Source organism: Patagioenas fasciata, chromosome 7 (assembly GCF_037038585.1).
Source record: "Patagioenas fasciata isolate bPatFas1 chromosome 7, bPatFas1.hap1, whole genome shotgun sequence".
Classification (NCBI taxonomy): domain Eukaryota; kingdom Metazoa; phylum Chordata; class Aves; order Columbiformes; family Columbidae; genus Patagioenas; species Patagioenas fasciata.
This window is the reverse complement of record NC_092526.1, coordinates 46,848,075-46,865,708: the sequence shown is the minus strand read 5'-3', so window position 1 is coordinate 46,865,708 and position 17,634 is coordinate 46,848,075. Positions and strand designations below refer to the sequence as shown.

The following is a 17,634-nucleotide window of genomic DNA, read 5'->3' as shown; positions in this document are numbered from 1 at the left end:
ACTGTCTGTCTTCTACATAAGAAGACATTCTCATTGCAGGTTCATCCTGTGTGCAGTATTTTTTGTCTCTACTTGTGTGTTTGGTTTTTTTTATGATAATATTTTTATTCCCTTTGTAATTCACTGCCTGCTTTTCTTTTCTCAGTGAGTGGCTGTGTCAATGTGGAATCGTGTTCTCTGTGTTTAAGCAAAATAAAAGATCCTTCACCAATAATTTTCACTGACATTCTTTCTCCAAGACCTTTCTGGAGCTGCAGAGATAGTTCCCATGTGCATGGGTGGAAGGGAAAAGAGTCCAGCATGGCAGCCCCACCAGGGACCACCAGTGCTTGGTCTTCCAGAGCTGTTCTGGTTCCACTCCCACACTCTCCTTCTCATTCCTTGTGTTGGTGCAAGGCCTGAGTGCTCTGGCAGCTTGGTCCCCGTCCTGCTGTGTGTCAGTGCTGTGAGCGCAGGCAGGGACAGGCAATGGGCACTGCTGTGACAGAGCTGGCCTCTGTAACAGTTCTTCTATAAAGCAAAGTGATCTCCAATGGGTAGGGCCTGAGGGTTTAGGTCTTTTTGCAAAGCTTCTCCCAAGAACATGCCCAAGAAAGTTACCCACAGATGAAACACTGTTGTTCAGCTGATCAACGTGTGTGTGCAGGGCTGGCACACAGCAGTGTCCTCTCACAGCCAGACGTCCTGCAAGAGATCTGCAGGACCAGCAGAGCAGGGGCTGGGCTGTGCCCCTGTGCACTGGTCACCTTATCCAATCTGCCCTAATCATCATGGACTAATCCCTCTAGCCCAGATCTCTCACCTCAGTTCAGAGAGGTACTTTGTCCCTATGGTACATACAGGCTGGGGGGACGAGATGCTGGAGAGCAGCTCTGCAGAGAGGGATCTGGGAGTTCTGGTCGACAGGAAATTGAACAAGAGCTACCAGTGTCCCTGGAGCCAAGAGGGACCCGTGTCCTGGTGCATCCAGAACAGCACAGCCAGCCGGGCAGGGTATTTGGGCAGGGTGGGGGATTGTCCCCCTCTGCTCTGCACTGGGCTGACCTCAGGAGATAAAGCTACTGGAGAGTGTCCAGAAGAGGCTGCAAATTTGGTGAAGGGTTTGGAGGGGAAGCCGTACGAGGAGCAGCTGAAGTCCTTGGGTTTGCTCAGCTGGAGTAGAGGAGACTGAGGGCAGAGCTCATGGGGCTGCAGGTTCCTTGGCAGGGGAGCAGGAGGGTCAGGGCTGAGCTCTTCTCTGTCTGTCAGTGAGAGAAACCGAGGGAATGGCAGAAGAGGTGCCACGTCTTCCTGCACCAGTCTCTAGGCACCTGAAGGACAAGGAAGGGATTGCTGAACCGAAATGAGTGGAAAATCCAATGAGTCCCAAGAAATGCTCTGAACTCATTCGAGAGCTTTAGACGCCCAGGAAAGAGCTCAGTGACAGTGCAGCCCATCCAGCTGCATCTGTGTTCCTCACTGAGCAGCACAACCAGTCTGCAGTCACCCCATGGTTCTGCAGCCAACCTGCAGAACTTAGAGCATCACTGCCAGTTTGAGGCCCTGTGGGGAGCGCAGGGAAGGGGCCAGGAGCTCCAGAGCAGATCAGAGGAGGGATGGGGGAGGTCAGACAGGAGCTGACCTGGGCTGGAAATGGCCTTGGAGAGAAAAATGCTGGTGTTCAGCTGCCCCAAGATTACACCCAGAGTTTAGGGTGCAGGACCAGAAGTCCTTGCTGTCCTGGTGCTTCACCAGGCCTGGGAAGTAGCTGGAGAAGGATTGGTGTCCCCCACTTACCATCTCTTAGTGCATCATCCCTCGTGAAGGGTGGCATGGAAAGCAAGTCTGGGACCCTGTGTCAGGTCTTGCACTGAAGAAAGTATTCACCCAGAAGCCACATCATTTTGCTCTGGTACTTTGGTCCTGGTGCTCATCACATGTCCTGAAGACAAACTTATGCACCCCTCTTGTCAACCTTACCCCAAAAGTCACCCCTAGACAAGGCTCCTGAGCTGGGTCTGAGCTGGAGAACTGGGGTCCAGCTGTGACCAGAGGAAGGACAAGGCCTGTCCTGGGTCCTCTAAAGGGCTGGCAGCCTCTGTGATCTCCACCAGAAAAGGCACCATGCAAGAAACCGTAGACCATCCCCATGCCCTTTGGAGGCCCCTAGAAAGTGTTCCTCTCTCCAAATATCCAGCCCAGCTTGTCACTGCGTGAACAACCATGAGAAACTGCCCCAGGACCCTCATTCCAGACCCCATCTCCTCCACCCCATACAGACAGTGCTCTCCCCCTTGTCACTGAGGTAGTTCCAGGGACCCAAGTGACACCTGTAGGAGGAGAGTTTGGGTAGGGATATGGTGTCCTTTAGTGCTCCTCGTGGTACCTCCTGCTGGGCTTTGTGCCACTGCTCACAGCCCTCTGAGCCTGGATGTTCAGCCAGTTCTCAGTGGTGCTAAACAGGAATATGCCCATGAGCACATTGGGCTGCACTGGGAGGAGCGTGGGCACCCAGACAAGGGCAGTTATTGTCCATCGTGACTCAGCACTGGTGTGGTCACATCTGGAGCGGTGTGTCCCAGTGTGAGGTTCCCCATTTTGGAGGAACAGGGAGGAGCTGTCGTGTGGCCAGAGAAAGTCTGGGTCGTGTGTGGAGATGTTGAGAGACCCAAACTTCTTTAGCCTGGTGAAGTGGAGGCTGAGGAAATGTGCTGTTTTTACTGAAACTGAGTTAATATTATTCATGCATTTTACTTCACATCCAGTACAGTCTTTTGTTTAGATTTGCTATGAGAATAGTGAGATAGCGCTGTTTCTTCCCTGGGATAGAGTTCATTTTTCATTTTAGCAGCTTTACAGTGTTTTCCATTTGCTATGAAAGGAATGTCAGAACTCACTGAGATCTTGGCTGTTGTCAGGGAAACCAAGGACTTCTTTGGCCATCCAGCTGCAGATGTAGATTGGCAGGAGGGGACACAGACAGGACAGCACCTGGATTGACATGCAGGCTGATCAGTGAAATATTCCCTATGATTAGCGTCATGCTCAGTCTAAAGCTGGAGCCGGCTTTTAGGGCTTGTTACATCCGTTACTCTGGGTTTTCCAGCTGGTTTGGTTGTTCCATTCACAAGTTTCATTCTGTCAGGAGTTCAATGTCAGTTCGGCCTTTTGCGGTTCTACCATTCTGCAGTTGGCCTTTGGGCCTTTCTGCCTGTTGCCCTTCTGCTCTCTCTTGCTGGGATGGGCTGTTCAGGACCAAGGTGCTCCCTTCTGCAGGACTGGCTGTTCCGTGTGACTGGAGTTACATGGGGGATAGCACTGAGTATATTTTCTTAATTTAATTCATCTATTTCTATTTAATTTACCTGGACTATTGTCAGGGAAACCAAGGACTTCTTTGGAGTGCAGCTGCAGGTGCAAATTGGTAGGAGGGGGCATTGACAGGACAGCACCTTGATTAACATCCAGGTCAATCAATGAGCTATTCTCTACCACTAGCGTCATGCTCAGTATAAAGCTGGAGATGCCTTTTCCAGCCAGTTAGTTTTGGTTTTCAGTCTACTTTAGTTGGCTCTGTTCGGAAGTTCGATCCTATTGGGAGTTCAGTGTTAGTTCAGTTTTATGGTGTTTTGCTGATTTTCAGTTGGCCCTTGGACCTCTCTGTCGTTTGCACTTTTACTTTCTCTTGCCTGGATCAGCTGTTCAGGACCAGGGTGCTCTCTTCTTTTAGGGTGTCAGTTTAGCACAAATGGAGTTATGTGGGAGATTGTACTGAGTATCATATGTTTTACTTTATGTATGTTTTAGTACGTATATTTTAGATTATTATTAATGTATTATTTTTATTGTCTTATTATTATTTTTTTTCTAAACCCACATGTTTCTCCCTTTACTTTCAGTTCTCTCCCTTATCTCACTTGGGGACTGGGAGCAGGATGTGAGCACTTCTCATGGTCTTAGTTGGTGGTTGTAGTAAAATCACGACAAGAAAGGGCACTAGTAGCTTCAGAAAACTTGAAATCACTTTCCAAGATGATGGCAATTTCTTTCTTTTTTTTTTTGGTATTGGAAAACCACATGAGAAAGGAAAACCATCAGAAACTGCAGCTCTGAAGGTCCAGAGTGGAGCTCAGGATACAGAAATGTCATTCTGAGCACAGTGCTGTTCAGAAGGACCCTGGATCAGCCATGACTTTGTGTTCCAAGGAACAGCTGGTGAGGATGGAGAGACAGCAGCACAGGTGGGGACACACTGGGGTGAGAACAAGGTGCGGAAGCGCATGGGGTGTCTGCAGCCTGTGGGGAAACAGCCACAGGCCTGGAGCAGTGTAGGATGGACTGTGGTGGACATGGTCAAGGGTGCTGGCAAGGCTGGATGTCCCTGCAAGAGCCAAGGTCTTTGTCCCCTTGGCTATGACTGATGTTCCTGCCACCAAGGTCTAAGAGGAGACACATGGTTGTCATGGCCATGGCACCCATTGCCTCCTTGCACCCCCAGGGAGTGTCACACCATTGTCCTGCACTAGGCATCGCACTCCCCACATCCCCAGGAGGAGCCCTGAGCCACACATGAGGGACAGGATCTCCCTTCCTAGGGGCAGGGGCTCAAGGCTTGACCATTGTCCTTCATCAAACAAACCAAGGGTTTTCTCAGCATCAGAGCTGCTTCACTTTGCCTTTGCCTGATGCAATCACTGCCTCCAATTATCTGCTCTAACAAGTTCCTGGGAGGCTTTGTCAGTAACAGCCCTCAGTGGGGCCCATTAATGCTTCAAGGTACTTTGGAGTTTGCTTCTGACTTGGACTTGTTGAGCAGATTCTTCAGTCTGTGCTTGGTATCTGAGGTTCATGGACTCAGCACCAAATACACCATGGGGCTCATTAAAACACAGAAAGCCCTAATGAGCAATGTTTCTTTCTCTAATTTTCTTCAAATCTTCCAGACTTGTAGAACTAACTGGAGAGGTTTCAATGGGACACTTGCTGATGAAGATTTCAAAGAAGATCTCATAAAGGAGGGTTTTTTCTTTCAAGGCTGTTTTCTGTCATTTTTCAGTGTATAAAGGAAGTGACAGCAGCATTCTACACTGGACATTGATCCCGAGGGCCTCCTGAAGACATCTGGACAGGCAGGAGAACAGTGCCTTGAGGCTGGACACTGTATGGACAACCTTGCTCCTCTACCCCCCATCCCCAGTCTGCCGGTTCCCTCATTGGCCACCAGAGACTTGCATCACTTTTCCTCACATCAGACTTCTCCATTGAGCTCTGCAGGAGATGCTGCAGCTCATGTGCACCAGCTCCACCTGCTCTCCTGTGCAAACACTGCACAGTTTAATAAACAGTAAAACACTTTCCTCAGCTGTGTGTGTAAGCTGGATCTGATGAGGTCCACCATCCACAAGGGACATCCACACAAGAACTGGTCTAGACAGAGAGACAGGAAAGGATAGAAATAAGCACAATGAACGTGCTGACTGCCATGTTAATTAGAGCTCTGAAGAATGGGGCAAGTTTGTAACTCCCTGAAGCTCAAAGCAGAAACCAGGCAGTTGAGAGGAACTGAATGACCAAAGAGCAAGTGGAGGAGAAACCTGAGAGCACTGGGAAGGGCAAATGTCCAGACAGTCTGCTGGAAAGTTGTCCTTTGACAGGGACATTGAATCAGGAGAGGTGGGAACTCCTGAATGACGAGGGAGATGAAAAAATAGAGTGTTGGTAATAGAAGTACAGGGGAAGACCGATATTTCTTCTTCTACCCTTAGTACACTTCCCCATAATTCACTTTTTGGCCTTTTATTTTTTTTAATTAATATGTTAAAAAGAACAAACCACACTCAAACCCACACAAACAAACAAACAAACAAAAACAATAACTAAACAAAAATCTCCAACCAAACAAACAAAGAAAAAAAAAACAGGAGAAACAAATACTCCACAAAACCAAAGTAAAAACAAACAAACAAACAAACACAACAAAACAACAACCAAAACCAAAAAGAAAACAGCAGGAACAACAACAACAAAACAAAGCAGAAACAAAACAACAACGCAAAGGTGCACCTTTCCAAGCAGACATCAGTCATCAGCTGTCTCATCATTAACAGCCAGTGCCAGTTTAGGGGCCCCAGTGTACCTGAGGTGCTGGCCTGGAATTGGCATCTATCACACAGGACCTGGGGAGACCAGAGCACCTTGCAATGCAGGTGGAGCCTGGGCAGGGCTTCCCAGGGCATCTACACTGGCACCAGGTGTTTGTGTCTCTGGAGCTGAAGACATTTGTGTCCTAAATCCATGCCCAGTTCTGGAAAACTCTTTCCTTTTCAAAGAAAAGAAACCCCCCCTAATGAAAAATAAAGAAAAGTATGTTGACACCTTATTTGCTTTGGATCTTTGTCTTCAGTTCTTCTTCTTTTAATTTTCATTGACATTAACTGACATCTGATGGGCCTACAATCATTAAGCCAAGATCATTTTGTGTCTTGCATAGCGCCCTATGCCCTCTAAACCTTCCCTGCCCAGTACTCCTCACACTTTGCCCAGAGCGAGTCACACTGAGGTGTTGGCTTGTTCACTGGCTGAGATGTTGGTTTAGAGGGTCACCTACAGCACAGGTGGATCCTGCCCCATCATCGTCTGCTCTGCTCCAGTGAGAAACAGAGCCCAATATCACAATGGGATCATAAGAGAACTGAGGTTGAAGGGACCTCAGGAATCTGCAGTCCAACCTGTCACCAACAGAGTCAGACCAAGGTGTTCAAGCCTTGATTCAATCCGAGTTTTATCAGGACTAGAGAAGTGATCATCCCTTTGTACTGGGCACTGGTGAGGCTGCACCTTGAATCCTGGGGTCACCCTCACTGAAGGTGTTTAAAAGACAGATAGATGAGTCTCCTAGGGACATGGTTTAGTGCCAGATTTACGTTATGGTTGAACTCAATGATCTTAAGGGTCTCTTCCAACCACAATTATTCTATGATTCTATGATAAATCATTTTTGATATTTTCTTTCTCAGAGGACCATGCAACCTCCCTGAGAGCCAGGACTTTTCTAGGGTGCTTGAGAGATGTCTCACGGTCACACCAGCCAGTTCCACCAGCACCTGTCTGTCCCTTCCCAGACCAAACCTTTTCTCCATAACCCAACCTTCCAGGCGAATTTCTGGGACACAGCAAATGCTGTCCAGGTCCTCTGGGCCTGTTCAGAAGAGAGCAGCAGGCCAACATGTTGATGGGTTCCCTGTGCACTTCAAAGCTTTCCTGACCATTTTTCTCACTACCACACTTGCATCCAACCTTTCTGGTCCTTAAGCTGTGGATGAGGGGATTGAGCAGGGGTGTGGGCATGATGCAAAAAAAAAGCTTTGTCAAACTGTCTCAGGAGGGCTGTTCTGGGCATCCCACAGCCAAGGACGAGGGTGCTGGTACAGGTGAGGTGACAGGTCCAGGTGGAGAAGGCCTTGTGCTTGTCTACACTGGGGTAGAGAGCAGTGATGCATTCATCTGATTCCCCATGTGAACAGGAAGCGGACCAGTGGCTTTAAAATGCCTTTGAGCCAGTTCTTTACCCATCGCAGATACACCATCCAGGCCATGAGCTGCAGCTTCTCCAGGAGATGCTGTGGGATACGGTGTAAAAGGCTTTACTGCAGTCTAAGGACACAACACTCACAGCCCGTGTGGCGGATTCACTCCCCACGACAGACTTTCCCTCGTCTGCTCAGCCGGTCACCTTGTCATAGAAGGAGATCAGGGTGGTCAAGCAGGACCTGCATTTCACAAAGCCATGCTGATTGGGCCCGATTGCTCTTCTCGTATGTGTGACCTCACAGTCCTTTCCCAGCCATGTTCCTGCTGTTGGCCTATCCCCTGCAGAGGCAGAAGTGACCTCACAGTGCCCTCCACAGCCATTGGCTTCCTACTGGACTATGAGTTCCTGAGACACAAGTGACCACATGGCATTGTACCCAGCCATCACCCTCCTTGTGGTCCAGTGTGTGAGCAGATCAAACTGAGCTGGTTTCATCAAATTTATCCAATAGATTTCCTATCAAGGGTTTGAGTGGAGAAACGTTCCTCAGAGGAGCTGCTGTGTTTACTCTGGGGCATTTTACATCTCTGCTTCTTATTCTGATTATTTCTTCTTCCTCTGTCTATTCTGACATGAAACAGCTCTCCAAGGAAAAGATTCATGGAATCCTACAATAATGCAGGTTGGAAGAGACCCCTGAACACCATCTCAGTCCCACTGATATTTATGGCACCTCAAGGAATAGCTGATAGCATCTGTGATCCCTTGGGTTCTTCTCACCATGTGCACACAGTGGACATGCACATGATGTGTATGGTTACAACTCATCTGTACAATGAAAATATGGACATTTGACCTCGTATTTCATAAAACTGTAGAATGTCCAGAGCTGGAAAGACCCACGAGGATCATCGAATCCAACTCCTGTCCCTGCACAGGACACCCCACAGGTCACACTGTGTGTCTGAGGACGTTGTCCAGTATCTTCTTGAACACTGTCAGGCTGGGGCTGTGACACCTCCCTGGGAGCCTGTTCAGTGTCCAGCACCTCTGGGTGAAGAATCTTTTCCTCACGTCCAACCTAAGCCTCCCGTGGCACATCTTCTGCCATTCCCTTGGGTTCTATCTTTGGTCATCACAGAGAAGAGATCAGTACCTTCCCTTCCTTCTCCCCTTGTGAGGAAGCTAAATTGAGGAGGTGTGGTCTCGACAATAGAGTAGTGAGGTGGGTTGCAAACTGGCTTAAAGAGAGAAGCCAGAGAGTGGTGGTCAATGGTGCGGAGTCCAGTTGGAGGCCAGTATCTAGTGGAGTGCCTCAGGGGTCAGTACTGGGGCCAATATTATTCAATATATTCATTAATGATTTAGACGAGGGAATTGAGTGTACTATCAGCAAGTTTGCTGATGACACTAAGCTGGGAGGAGTGGCTGACACGCCAGAAGGCTGTGCCGCCATCCAGCGGGACCTGGACAGGCTGGAGAGTTGGGTGGGGGATAACCTGATGGAATTTAACAAGGGAAAGTGTAGAGTCCTGCATCTGGGCAGGAACAATCCCAAGTTCCAGTATAGGTTGGGGCATGACCTATTAGAGAGCAGTGTAGGGGAAAGGGACCTGGGGGTCCTGGTGGACAACAGGATGACCATGAGCCAGCACTGTGCCCTTGTGGCCAGGAAGGCTAATGGCATCCTTGGGTGTATTACAAGGGGGGTGGTCAGTAGATCGAGAGAGGTCCTCCTTCCCCTCTACTCCGCCCTGGTGAGACCCCATCTGGAATATTGTGTCCAGTTCTGGGCCCCTCAGTTCAAGAAGGACAGGGAACTGCTGGAGAGGGTCCAGCGTAGGGCAACAAAGATGATTAAGGGAGTGGAGCATCTCCCTTATGAAGAAAGGCTGAGGGAGCTGGGGCTCTTTAGTTTGGAGAAGAGGAGACTGAGGGGTGACCTTATTAATGTTTATAAATATATAAAGGGTGAGTGCCACGAGGATGGAGTCAGGCTCTTCTCAGTGGCAAACAATGATAGGACAAGGGGCAATGGGATCAAGCTGGAACACAAGAGGTTCCACTTAAATTTGAGAAAGAACTTCTTCTCAGTGAGGGTAACAGAGCACTGGAACAGGCTGCCCAGGGAGGTTGTGGAGTCTCCTTCCCTGGAGACATTCAAAGCCCGCCTGGACACATTCCTGTGCGACCTCACCTAGGCGTTCCTGCTCCAGCAGGGGGATTGGACTAGATGATCTTTTGAGGTCCCTTCCAATCCCAAACATACTGTGATACTGTGAAGCTGTAGCCACCATGAGGTCTCCTTTCAGTCTTTTCTTCAGCTCTGATGCTGAGAAACCCCTTGGTTTGCTTTCTGAAGCAGAAAGGAGAAGTCATGACCTCCAGGCAATGGGAAGGGGGATCCTGTCCCTCACACACGGCTCAGGGCTCTTCCTGGGACCGTGGGATGTGGGTGTGCAAGGCCCAGGGAAGGACAACACTGGTACAACAACTTCCAGCTTCCCCACGGGGTTGCAAGGAGGCAGAGAGGCCCCAGTGCCATGAGGACAACATGGCTTCTCTGGGCCTCAGTGGCAGAGACAACTGCCGTGGCCAAGGGGACAGAGACCTGGGTTCTGTGGGTCCCTTCCAGCCTTGCCAGCGCCCTTTGCCATCTCCACCACAGGCTGTTCTACACGGTCCTACCCCTGCCCCTCTTTCCCTGCAGGCTGCAGACACCCATCTCGCTTCCCCACCTGCTCTCACCCCAGCATTTCTGCACCTTCACTGCTGTGTCTGCACCCTCACTGGCTGCTCTTTGGAACACAAACCATGGGCTGATCCAGCTCCCTCTGGGTGACCTGTTGCACCACAGCACTGCCCTTCCATTGACATTTCTTCCTCCTCATATCCAATCCTCACCTTCCAAATTGCACTTTGCATTTTTTTTTTTTCTGTCTTCTGCTTTTTCCAACTACCATGGAAAGCTCGGCCGCTTCAGAAACTGCCCTTCATGCAGGGAACCCAACCCGTTAGGCTTCTTGTGGTCTTTTACCTGACCTCACCATGATTTTCTAAGTCCCATGACTGCTACGGGCCACTCAGCTTCTCTGGCAGACACGACCATGTTCCTGTTGCTGTCCCGTCATGTTCTCAGGTGGGATGGACATGGTAACACATCTCTAAGGCATCTCCTACCCATCTCCTGGGTAGGGCCTGTGGGCACCTAGGCAGAGGTTCTTTTCCAGCCATGTCCCTGCTGCTGGGCTGTCACCTCCAGAGACAGAACTGACCTCACTGCCCCTTCACAGCCACAGGATTCTGACTGGATTATGAGTGTCTGAGACTCAACTGACCTCATAATACCACACCCATCCATCCCCCTCCTTATGGCCCGGGACCTGACCAAGGCTGAAGCATATTCTACACAGTTCTACACCTGCCCCTCTTTCCCACAAGCTGCAGACACCCATCTCCCCATCTCGCTTCCTCACCTTGTTCAAATTTGTCAAATATATTTTCTACTAACATGGTGAGTGAAAAGCACTCCTCACTGGAACTCCTGTGCTTTCGGTAACACCTTCTGTATCTCCTCTTCTGCCCTTCCTTATTCTTTTTTTTTTTTACTATACCTCCACCTATTCTCTCTCCAGAAACCTCTCCAAGGCAAAAATTCTGTCAAATCACAGAATAACTCAGGTTTACAGAGAGCCCTTGTCTCACTCGCCTTGTCTCACTCTCCTGCTCAAGGCAGGGTGAACCTTGTCTCACTCTCCTGCTCAAGGCCTCCACCCAGGTTTGCATCATCCTCAAGGCACTTAAAGTGCTCTCTGTTATATCTTAGAAAGGGAGAATAAAGATGTTCAACAGTGTTGTTCAAGTGCTGGTGACTGAGAGATGACACCAGTAACTGGCTGCACGGAGGACTTTGTACCACTGATGATATTTGGGCTTGATGGTTCAGCCAACTTCCCACCCAGCATCCACTTCCTGAGCCCCATCAGCACCACTCTGACCAGAAGGAGACCATGGCTGAGCCTTGCAAACGCCCTGTCCACAACCTGCCTTTCTTTCCCCTGTCCATTTGGGTTCAGCAATCCCTTCCTTGTCCTTCACATTCCTGGAAATGGCTGCAGGAGGAGCGTCCCATCCCCTTCCCAGGATGGGATGAAGGGTGGCCAGCCTGTAGTTATCCCAGTTCTTGTTTGTGCTCTTCTTGAAGATGGGTTTGAGATGCGTTTTCGAAGGACCCCAGAACCATTCTGGTTTCTATGGCACTTTTGAGAACATAATCCGGAGTCATGGGCAAGGGTGACATAGCAGACTGGAGCACTTGCAGTGAGCCTGTCCAAGGCAGCTGAGATCAATCTCACTGAGCCAGTGGGGTTTGTTCCTGGAGTCACACACAGAAATGTCAGGGTCTGTCAGGTGTCCACATCTGAGCTGGTCACATGGACTCCTTCTGCACCCAGGGATGCTCAGAGACAGAGTCTGTCCCTTTTACACACAGAGGGAGGAGTCACAGTGTCCCTCTGGCCTCCCGTTGCCACTCACAAAGGACAGGAGACATCTCAGCCCTGTGATGTGTCATCCTGCTCTGCACTGAGCTGAGATGTCCCATGTCATGAGGAATGGACACAGGGACCTCGGTTAAAGGAAGCACATCGCAGTGCTGCATTCAGGTGATTTCCTATGGGGTGTTCCTCCCAATATGAAGTGAACTCAAGACCTTGTCTGTGGCACTGGCCTTCATGGAACCCCAAGGAACAGTTGATGGTGTTTGTGCTCGCTTGTGTTCATCTCACCTCACGTACATGATGTGCGTGCTCACATCTCATCTGCATAAAGTTGCACACATCTCATCTGCACATGGACTGCTGACCTATTCATTGAGTGTCCATCCATGGAAGGAAGAACAACCTCTGTGGATGAGAGGCCAGTGCTGGAAATGATGGTTTTGAGGGGCCAGTCCATGGTGATTGACCTGAAGCTCCTTCCAAAGGGGTGTCCAGTGCACAGGGGCACAGCGCAGCCCCTGCTCTGCTGGTCCTGCAGGTCTCTGGCAGGAGGCCTGGCTGTGAGAGGACACTGCTGTGTGCCCCAAACCTGCACACACACACTGTTCAGCTGTGCCCTGGGGTTTGAGTTTTTGAGACATTTATTTAGACATATCCTTGAAGATATAAACCATCATGTACTGCCCTGGGGAGATCACCTTTCTCTCTAGAAAGGTTGTTGTGAGTCCAGCTCTGTCACAGCAGTGCCCATTGCCTGTCCCTGCCTGCACTCACAGCACTGACACACACCAGGACGGGGACCAAGCTGCCAGAGCGCTCAGGCCTTGCACCAACACAAGGGATGAGAAGGAGAGTGTGGGACTGGAACCAGAACAGCTCTGGAAGACCAAGCGCTAGAGCTCCCTGGCAGTGCTGCCATATTGGACGCTTTTCCCCTCCTTCCATGAACACAGGAACCATCGCTGCAGTTCTAAAAAGGGCTTGCAGGAAGGATATAGTGAAAAACAAGTCACTAAAGAGCCCTTTATTTTGTTTAGAGATAAGGAGAGCCCAGCTTCTCATTTACACAGCCAACAGTTATAAAAGAAAAGCCAACAGTGAATTAGAAAGGGAATGACAACATTATCACAATAAGAAAACAACTAATAACAACAAAAAATCCAGATGACAGGCTGGACCTGTAATTAGCTACATTAAAAGCCTATGGAGAACCAAATGGGCAGTTTCTTGCTTGAGAACACACTAGGATATGAGTTTGCACAAGGCATCCTTGAGCTCCTGGTTCCTCATGCTGTAGATGAGGGGGTTCACTGCTGGAGGCACCACTGAGTACAGAACAGACACCACCAGGTCCAGGGATGGGGAGGAGATGGAGTTGGGCTTCAGGTGGGCAAACATGGCAGTGCTGACATACAGGGAGACCACGGCCAGGTGAGGGAGGCAGGTGGAAAAGGCTTTGTGCCGTCCCTGCTCAGAGGGGATCCTCAGCACGGCCCTGAATATCTGCACATAGGACACCACGATGAACACAAAACACATTAAAACTAAGCAGACACTGACCACAAGAAGCCCAAGTTCCCTGAGGTAGGTGGCTGAGCAGGAGAGCTTGAGGATCTGGGGGATTTCACAGAAGAACTGGTCCAGGGCATTGCCCTTGCACAGGGGCAGTGAAAATGTATTGGCCGTGTGCAGCAGAGAATAGAGAAACCCAGTGGCCCAGGTAGCTGCTGCCATATGGACACAAGCTCTGCTGCCCAGGAGGGTCCTGTAGTGCAGGGGTTTGCAGATGGCAACGTAGCGGTCGTAGGACATGATGGTGAGAAGAGAATACTCTGCAGCAAACAAGAAACAAAAAAAGAAGACCTGTGCAGCACATCCTGCATAGGAAATGACCTTGGTATCCCACAGAGAGTTGGCCATGGACTTGGGGACAGTGACGGAGATGGCGCCCAGGTCAAGGAGGGAGAGGTTGAGGAGGAAGAAGTACATGGGGGTGTGGAGGTGCTGGTCCCAGGCTATGGTGGTGATGATGAGGCCGTTGCCCAGGAGGGCAGCCAGGTAGATGCCCAGGAAGAGCCAGAAGTGCAAGAGCTGCAGCTCCCGTGTGTCTGTGAACACCAGGAGGAGGAACTGGGTGATGGAGCTGCTGTTGGACATTTGCTGCCTGTGGGCATGAGGACCTGTGCAAGGAGGAAAAGACAGTGACGAGTTAAAGGAGACTTCTCCATGGAAAATCAACATGCTATTTCTCACGGTAAACCCTCTCCCTGATGGAGGGATGTTTCAGCTCATTCTCTCTTTCTACCAGCTGAGAAAAACAGTTCATCAAAGTTTAAAATGCAGTTGAGCATGCAGTTTCCATGGACACAGCTGTAAGGTAAAATTCACTGAATTGGTGGCAGAACAAAAACTGACTCACACTCCCACCCCAACCCCAGAGAGCAAGAGCTCCAGCAACAGGTGGAGAAACAGGGAAGAACACTGCAGTGCTACCAGAAAATAAACCAAGGACAGAAAGGCAGACGGGCATGCTGTGGAACCTTCTCCTTACCCGGCTGTGGTGCTGCCACTCACTTAATGACACTGTAGAGCAAGTGCCTTTAGCACCTTTGTTGTGTACCACGTTCCAGGAACCCTTCACCTGGAGGTCCAGCTGCTGAGGTGGAGACTTGTGACCTGGACCCCATGGCTTTGGGGCAGAGGCTCTGCTGGGGAGGACAGGAGACCAGGGGTTGCACTGGGAAATGTGTCTGCACTGCAGGGAATGTGAGAGAAGTTCCTAAATCCTGTCCCCAGCATTTCTGGTAGCAGTTAACTCTTCCTGCCCATGTCTGTGCTGCCTGCAGCTGTGTCTCTGTCCCTGGGTCTGCTCCCTGTCAGTGTCACAGACCCCGTCCCACCCGCTGTGTGCTCAGCTCTGTCCTGCTCACACCTCCTGGCACTGCCCAGGGGCAGCTCTGTGTGTGCAGGGGCTCAGGAGCAGCTCAGACAAGTCCTAATGAGAACTGGGGTCTCAGTGTCTTCTCCAAGGAGAGAAATAGATCCCCATCTCCCACTGCACACCACACAACCAAGAGTAGAAAACTGAAAGCACAGACTCCTTCCCTTGCAGCTGTTCCTGTCTTGATGTTGTTGTTCAGAAGGACCCTCTGCCATGTCTGTAGGGTTGTTCTAGAGCTCTGAGCAGCCCTGACCCACACAGCACCCTTCAACCCCACAAGCTCCCTGCCTGCCCTGCCGGGGGTCGCTCCTTCCCCCACAGCTTCTGCCAGGGGATCTCCCTGGGCAGGCTGAGCGCTGACCCTGGCAGGCGGCAGAGTCCCTGCCCCGGCACAGCCCTGGGGTACAGGGACCCTGCTCTGCAGGACAGCCCTGGGCACCCCTGGGTGCTCACCCGGCTTCACAGCTGTTCAACATTGCCTCACAAGAGCCCCCTCTTTACAGATCCCACCAGCTGTGCCTGTGCCAGGTTTAGGAGATGGCTCCAGGAGCTACAGCTGCATTGCCCTGCACCCAGAGACTTACCATGGCAAGGGCTGCAAAGGTTTCTCATCCAGTGAGCTCTCAGTCATCCTCCCAGTCCTGACCACCTTTAATCTCTCTCTGCCTTGCTCATCTCCCTGAGATCCTGGGCAGAGCTGTCTCTCTGCAGCGCTGCCGCTTGCCAGGAGCTCCCTGTGTCCCAGGAGCCCAGCCCAGCTCAGCAGCACAGGAGCAGCCCAAGGCGCTTTAATGACCCCTCTAGTGGGTTTGGTGCTGAGTCCATGGACCTCAGGCCCTGGAGGAAGATGATGAAACCTCTCAAGAAGTCAAACTCATATCTAAGCTTCAAAGTTTCTTGTAATGTTAAGGGGTCCCACTGAGGGACACAACTGAGAAAGCATCCCCAGGGTCAGTTACAGAAGAAAACTGGAGGCAGTGATAACAGATCAGGAAGAGCAAAGTAAAGATGGCTCTGATGCTGAGTAAACCTGGATGTGTTTCATTAACCAAAGGGACAAGCCCTGACTTCGTACCATGGGAAGTCAGATCCTCTCCCTCCCACGTTGCCCATGGCCCTTCCTGGACAGTGTGATGTGGGGCTGTGCAAGGCCAAGGCCAGGACTATGGTCCCACACCTCCCAGGCTCCTGGCTGGGGACAAGGAGGCCATGAGGCCCCTGTGCTGGAAGGACAAGGTGTCTCCTCACAGGCATCAGAGGTGCAGATAACAGCCATAGCCAAGGGGAGCAGGAGCTCATGTCTGCTGGGGGCTTTCAGCCTCTGTAACATCGCTTGATCATCTCCACGACAGCCTGTCCTGTGCTGTGGCATCCCCTGCACCTCTTTCCCTGCAGGCTGCAGACATCCCCCCTGCTGCCCCACCTTGCTCTTGTCTGAGCATCTTCCTTCCTTTGCTGAGATCTCTGCATCCTCCCCAGCTGTTCCTTGGAGCACAAAGCCTTGGGCTGATGCAGACTCCCTCTGCTGACCTGCTCCACCACAGCACTGCCCTTCCAGTCACATTCCTTTCTGCTCATCTCCAGCCTGGACCTCCTCAGCTGCACTTTGGGCCATTATTTCTTTCTCATGCTCTTTCCCACTATGAAGAAAACCTCCACCATGTATGAAACCACCCTTCAAGCACTCTCAGGCTACTCCTGCACTGCTGCATCCTCCCCAGCACTGCTGGGCCAAAGCAGCCCAGGTCCCTCAGCATCCCACACCATGTGCACAAGGTGCTGAACCTGCCCTGGCAGAGCCCTGCACTCTCCAGTTCCTCCCTGCTTCTCCAGACTGCGAAGCCGCACACTGGCACACCCCCGTGTGTGTGGGGTCACACCAGTGCTGAACCGAATGGGATGAGAACTGCAGGTGTCTGGGTCCCCACGCTCCTCCTCATGCAGCCCCGTGTGCAGCTGCCTTGTTCATGGTAAGCGTGCACCCCGGGCTGGTGTGGGGACCTTGGAGTGCCCAGGCCCTTCTCCTCAGGGTCACTGCTCAGTGTGTCAGGTCCTGCTCTGTCCTGATGGATGGGGTTATTGTCCCACCCTGATACAGCACTGGTCACTTCTCTTTGTACAGCTTCAGAGGTTTCTGCTGGGTGAATACCAGATATTCACAAGATCTGGATTCCCTGGACTGAAGCTCCATTTGCTCAGCTGTTAATGTTTTCATGCAGATGGTTTATCCTGATAAAGGTTTCTCTCCCAAGGTAACAGGATAAGGAGTTACAGGACACTACAAATTCCATCTCCTGGAGAAACTGTGGAGTCTTGGGGGTCTGGTACTCATAATGTCAGAGGTTTGGACTCACAAGGGTAGATTCCGTTCTTGTGAGAAAACAACAGGAATCCATGAAGTTCAGCCTGGGGACAGACAATGTCAGCTGAAGGTTGAGGAGTCAGCATGAGAGGGCAGAACAACATGGGCAGTGTTGTGGTCACTGGACATCAGCAACAGACTCACTGATGAGGAAGAGGAATTAGATGAGGCCTTCTTCAGACAAATGAAAGAAGCCTCATGTTTCCAGGGCGGTGTCCTCGTAGCAGTCCTGAGATATCCCAATATCTGCAAGGAACCAACCATCCAGGAGGGGTTGTAGCTCATTGACAACATCTTCCTGACACGGGTGACTGAGGAGTCA

The 17,634-nt window shown here is 50.8% G+C and overlaps 1 protein-coding gene across 1 annotated transcript; it reads right to left on the bottom strand.

Annotated features, from left to right (window-relative positions):
* Positions 1-13,251: 13,251 nt before the first annotated feature.
* Positions 13,252-14,166, bottom strand: LOC136116164 (olfactory receptor 14J1-like). The gene has a single exon (XM_065862370.1). It carries the CDS (start codon positions 14,164-14,166, stop codon positions 13,252-13,254), a length of 915 nt encoding a protein of 304 aa, XP_065718442.1.
* Positions 14,167-17,634: the final 3,468 nt, after the last annotated feature.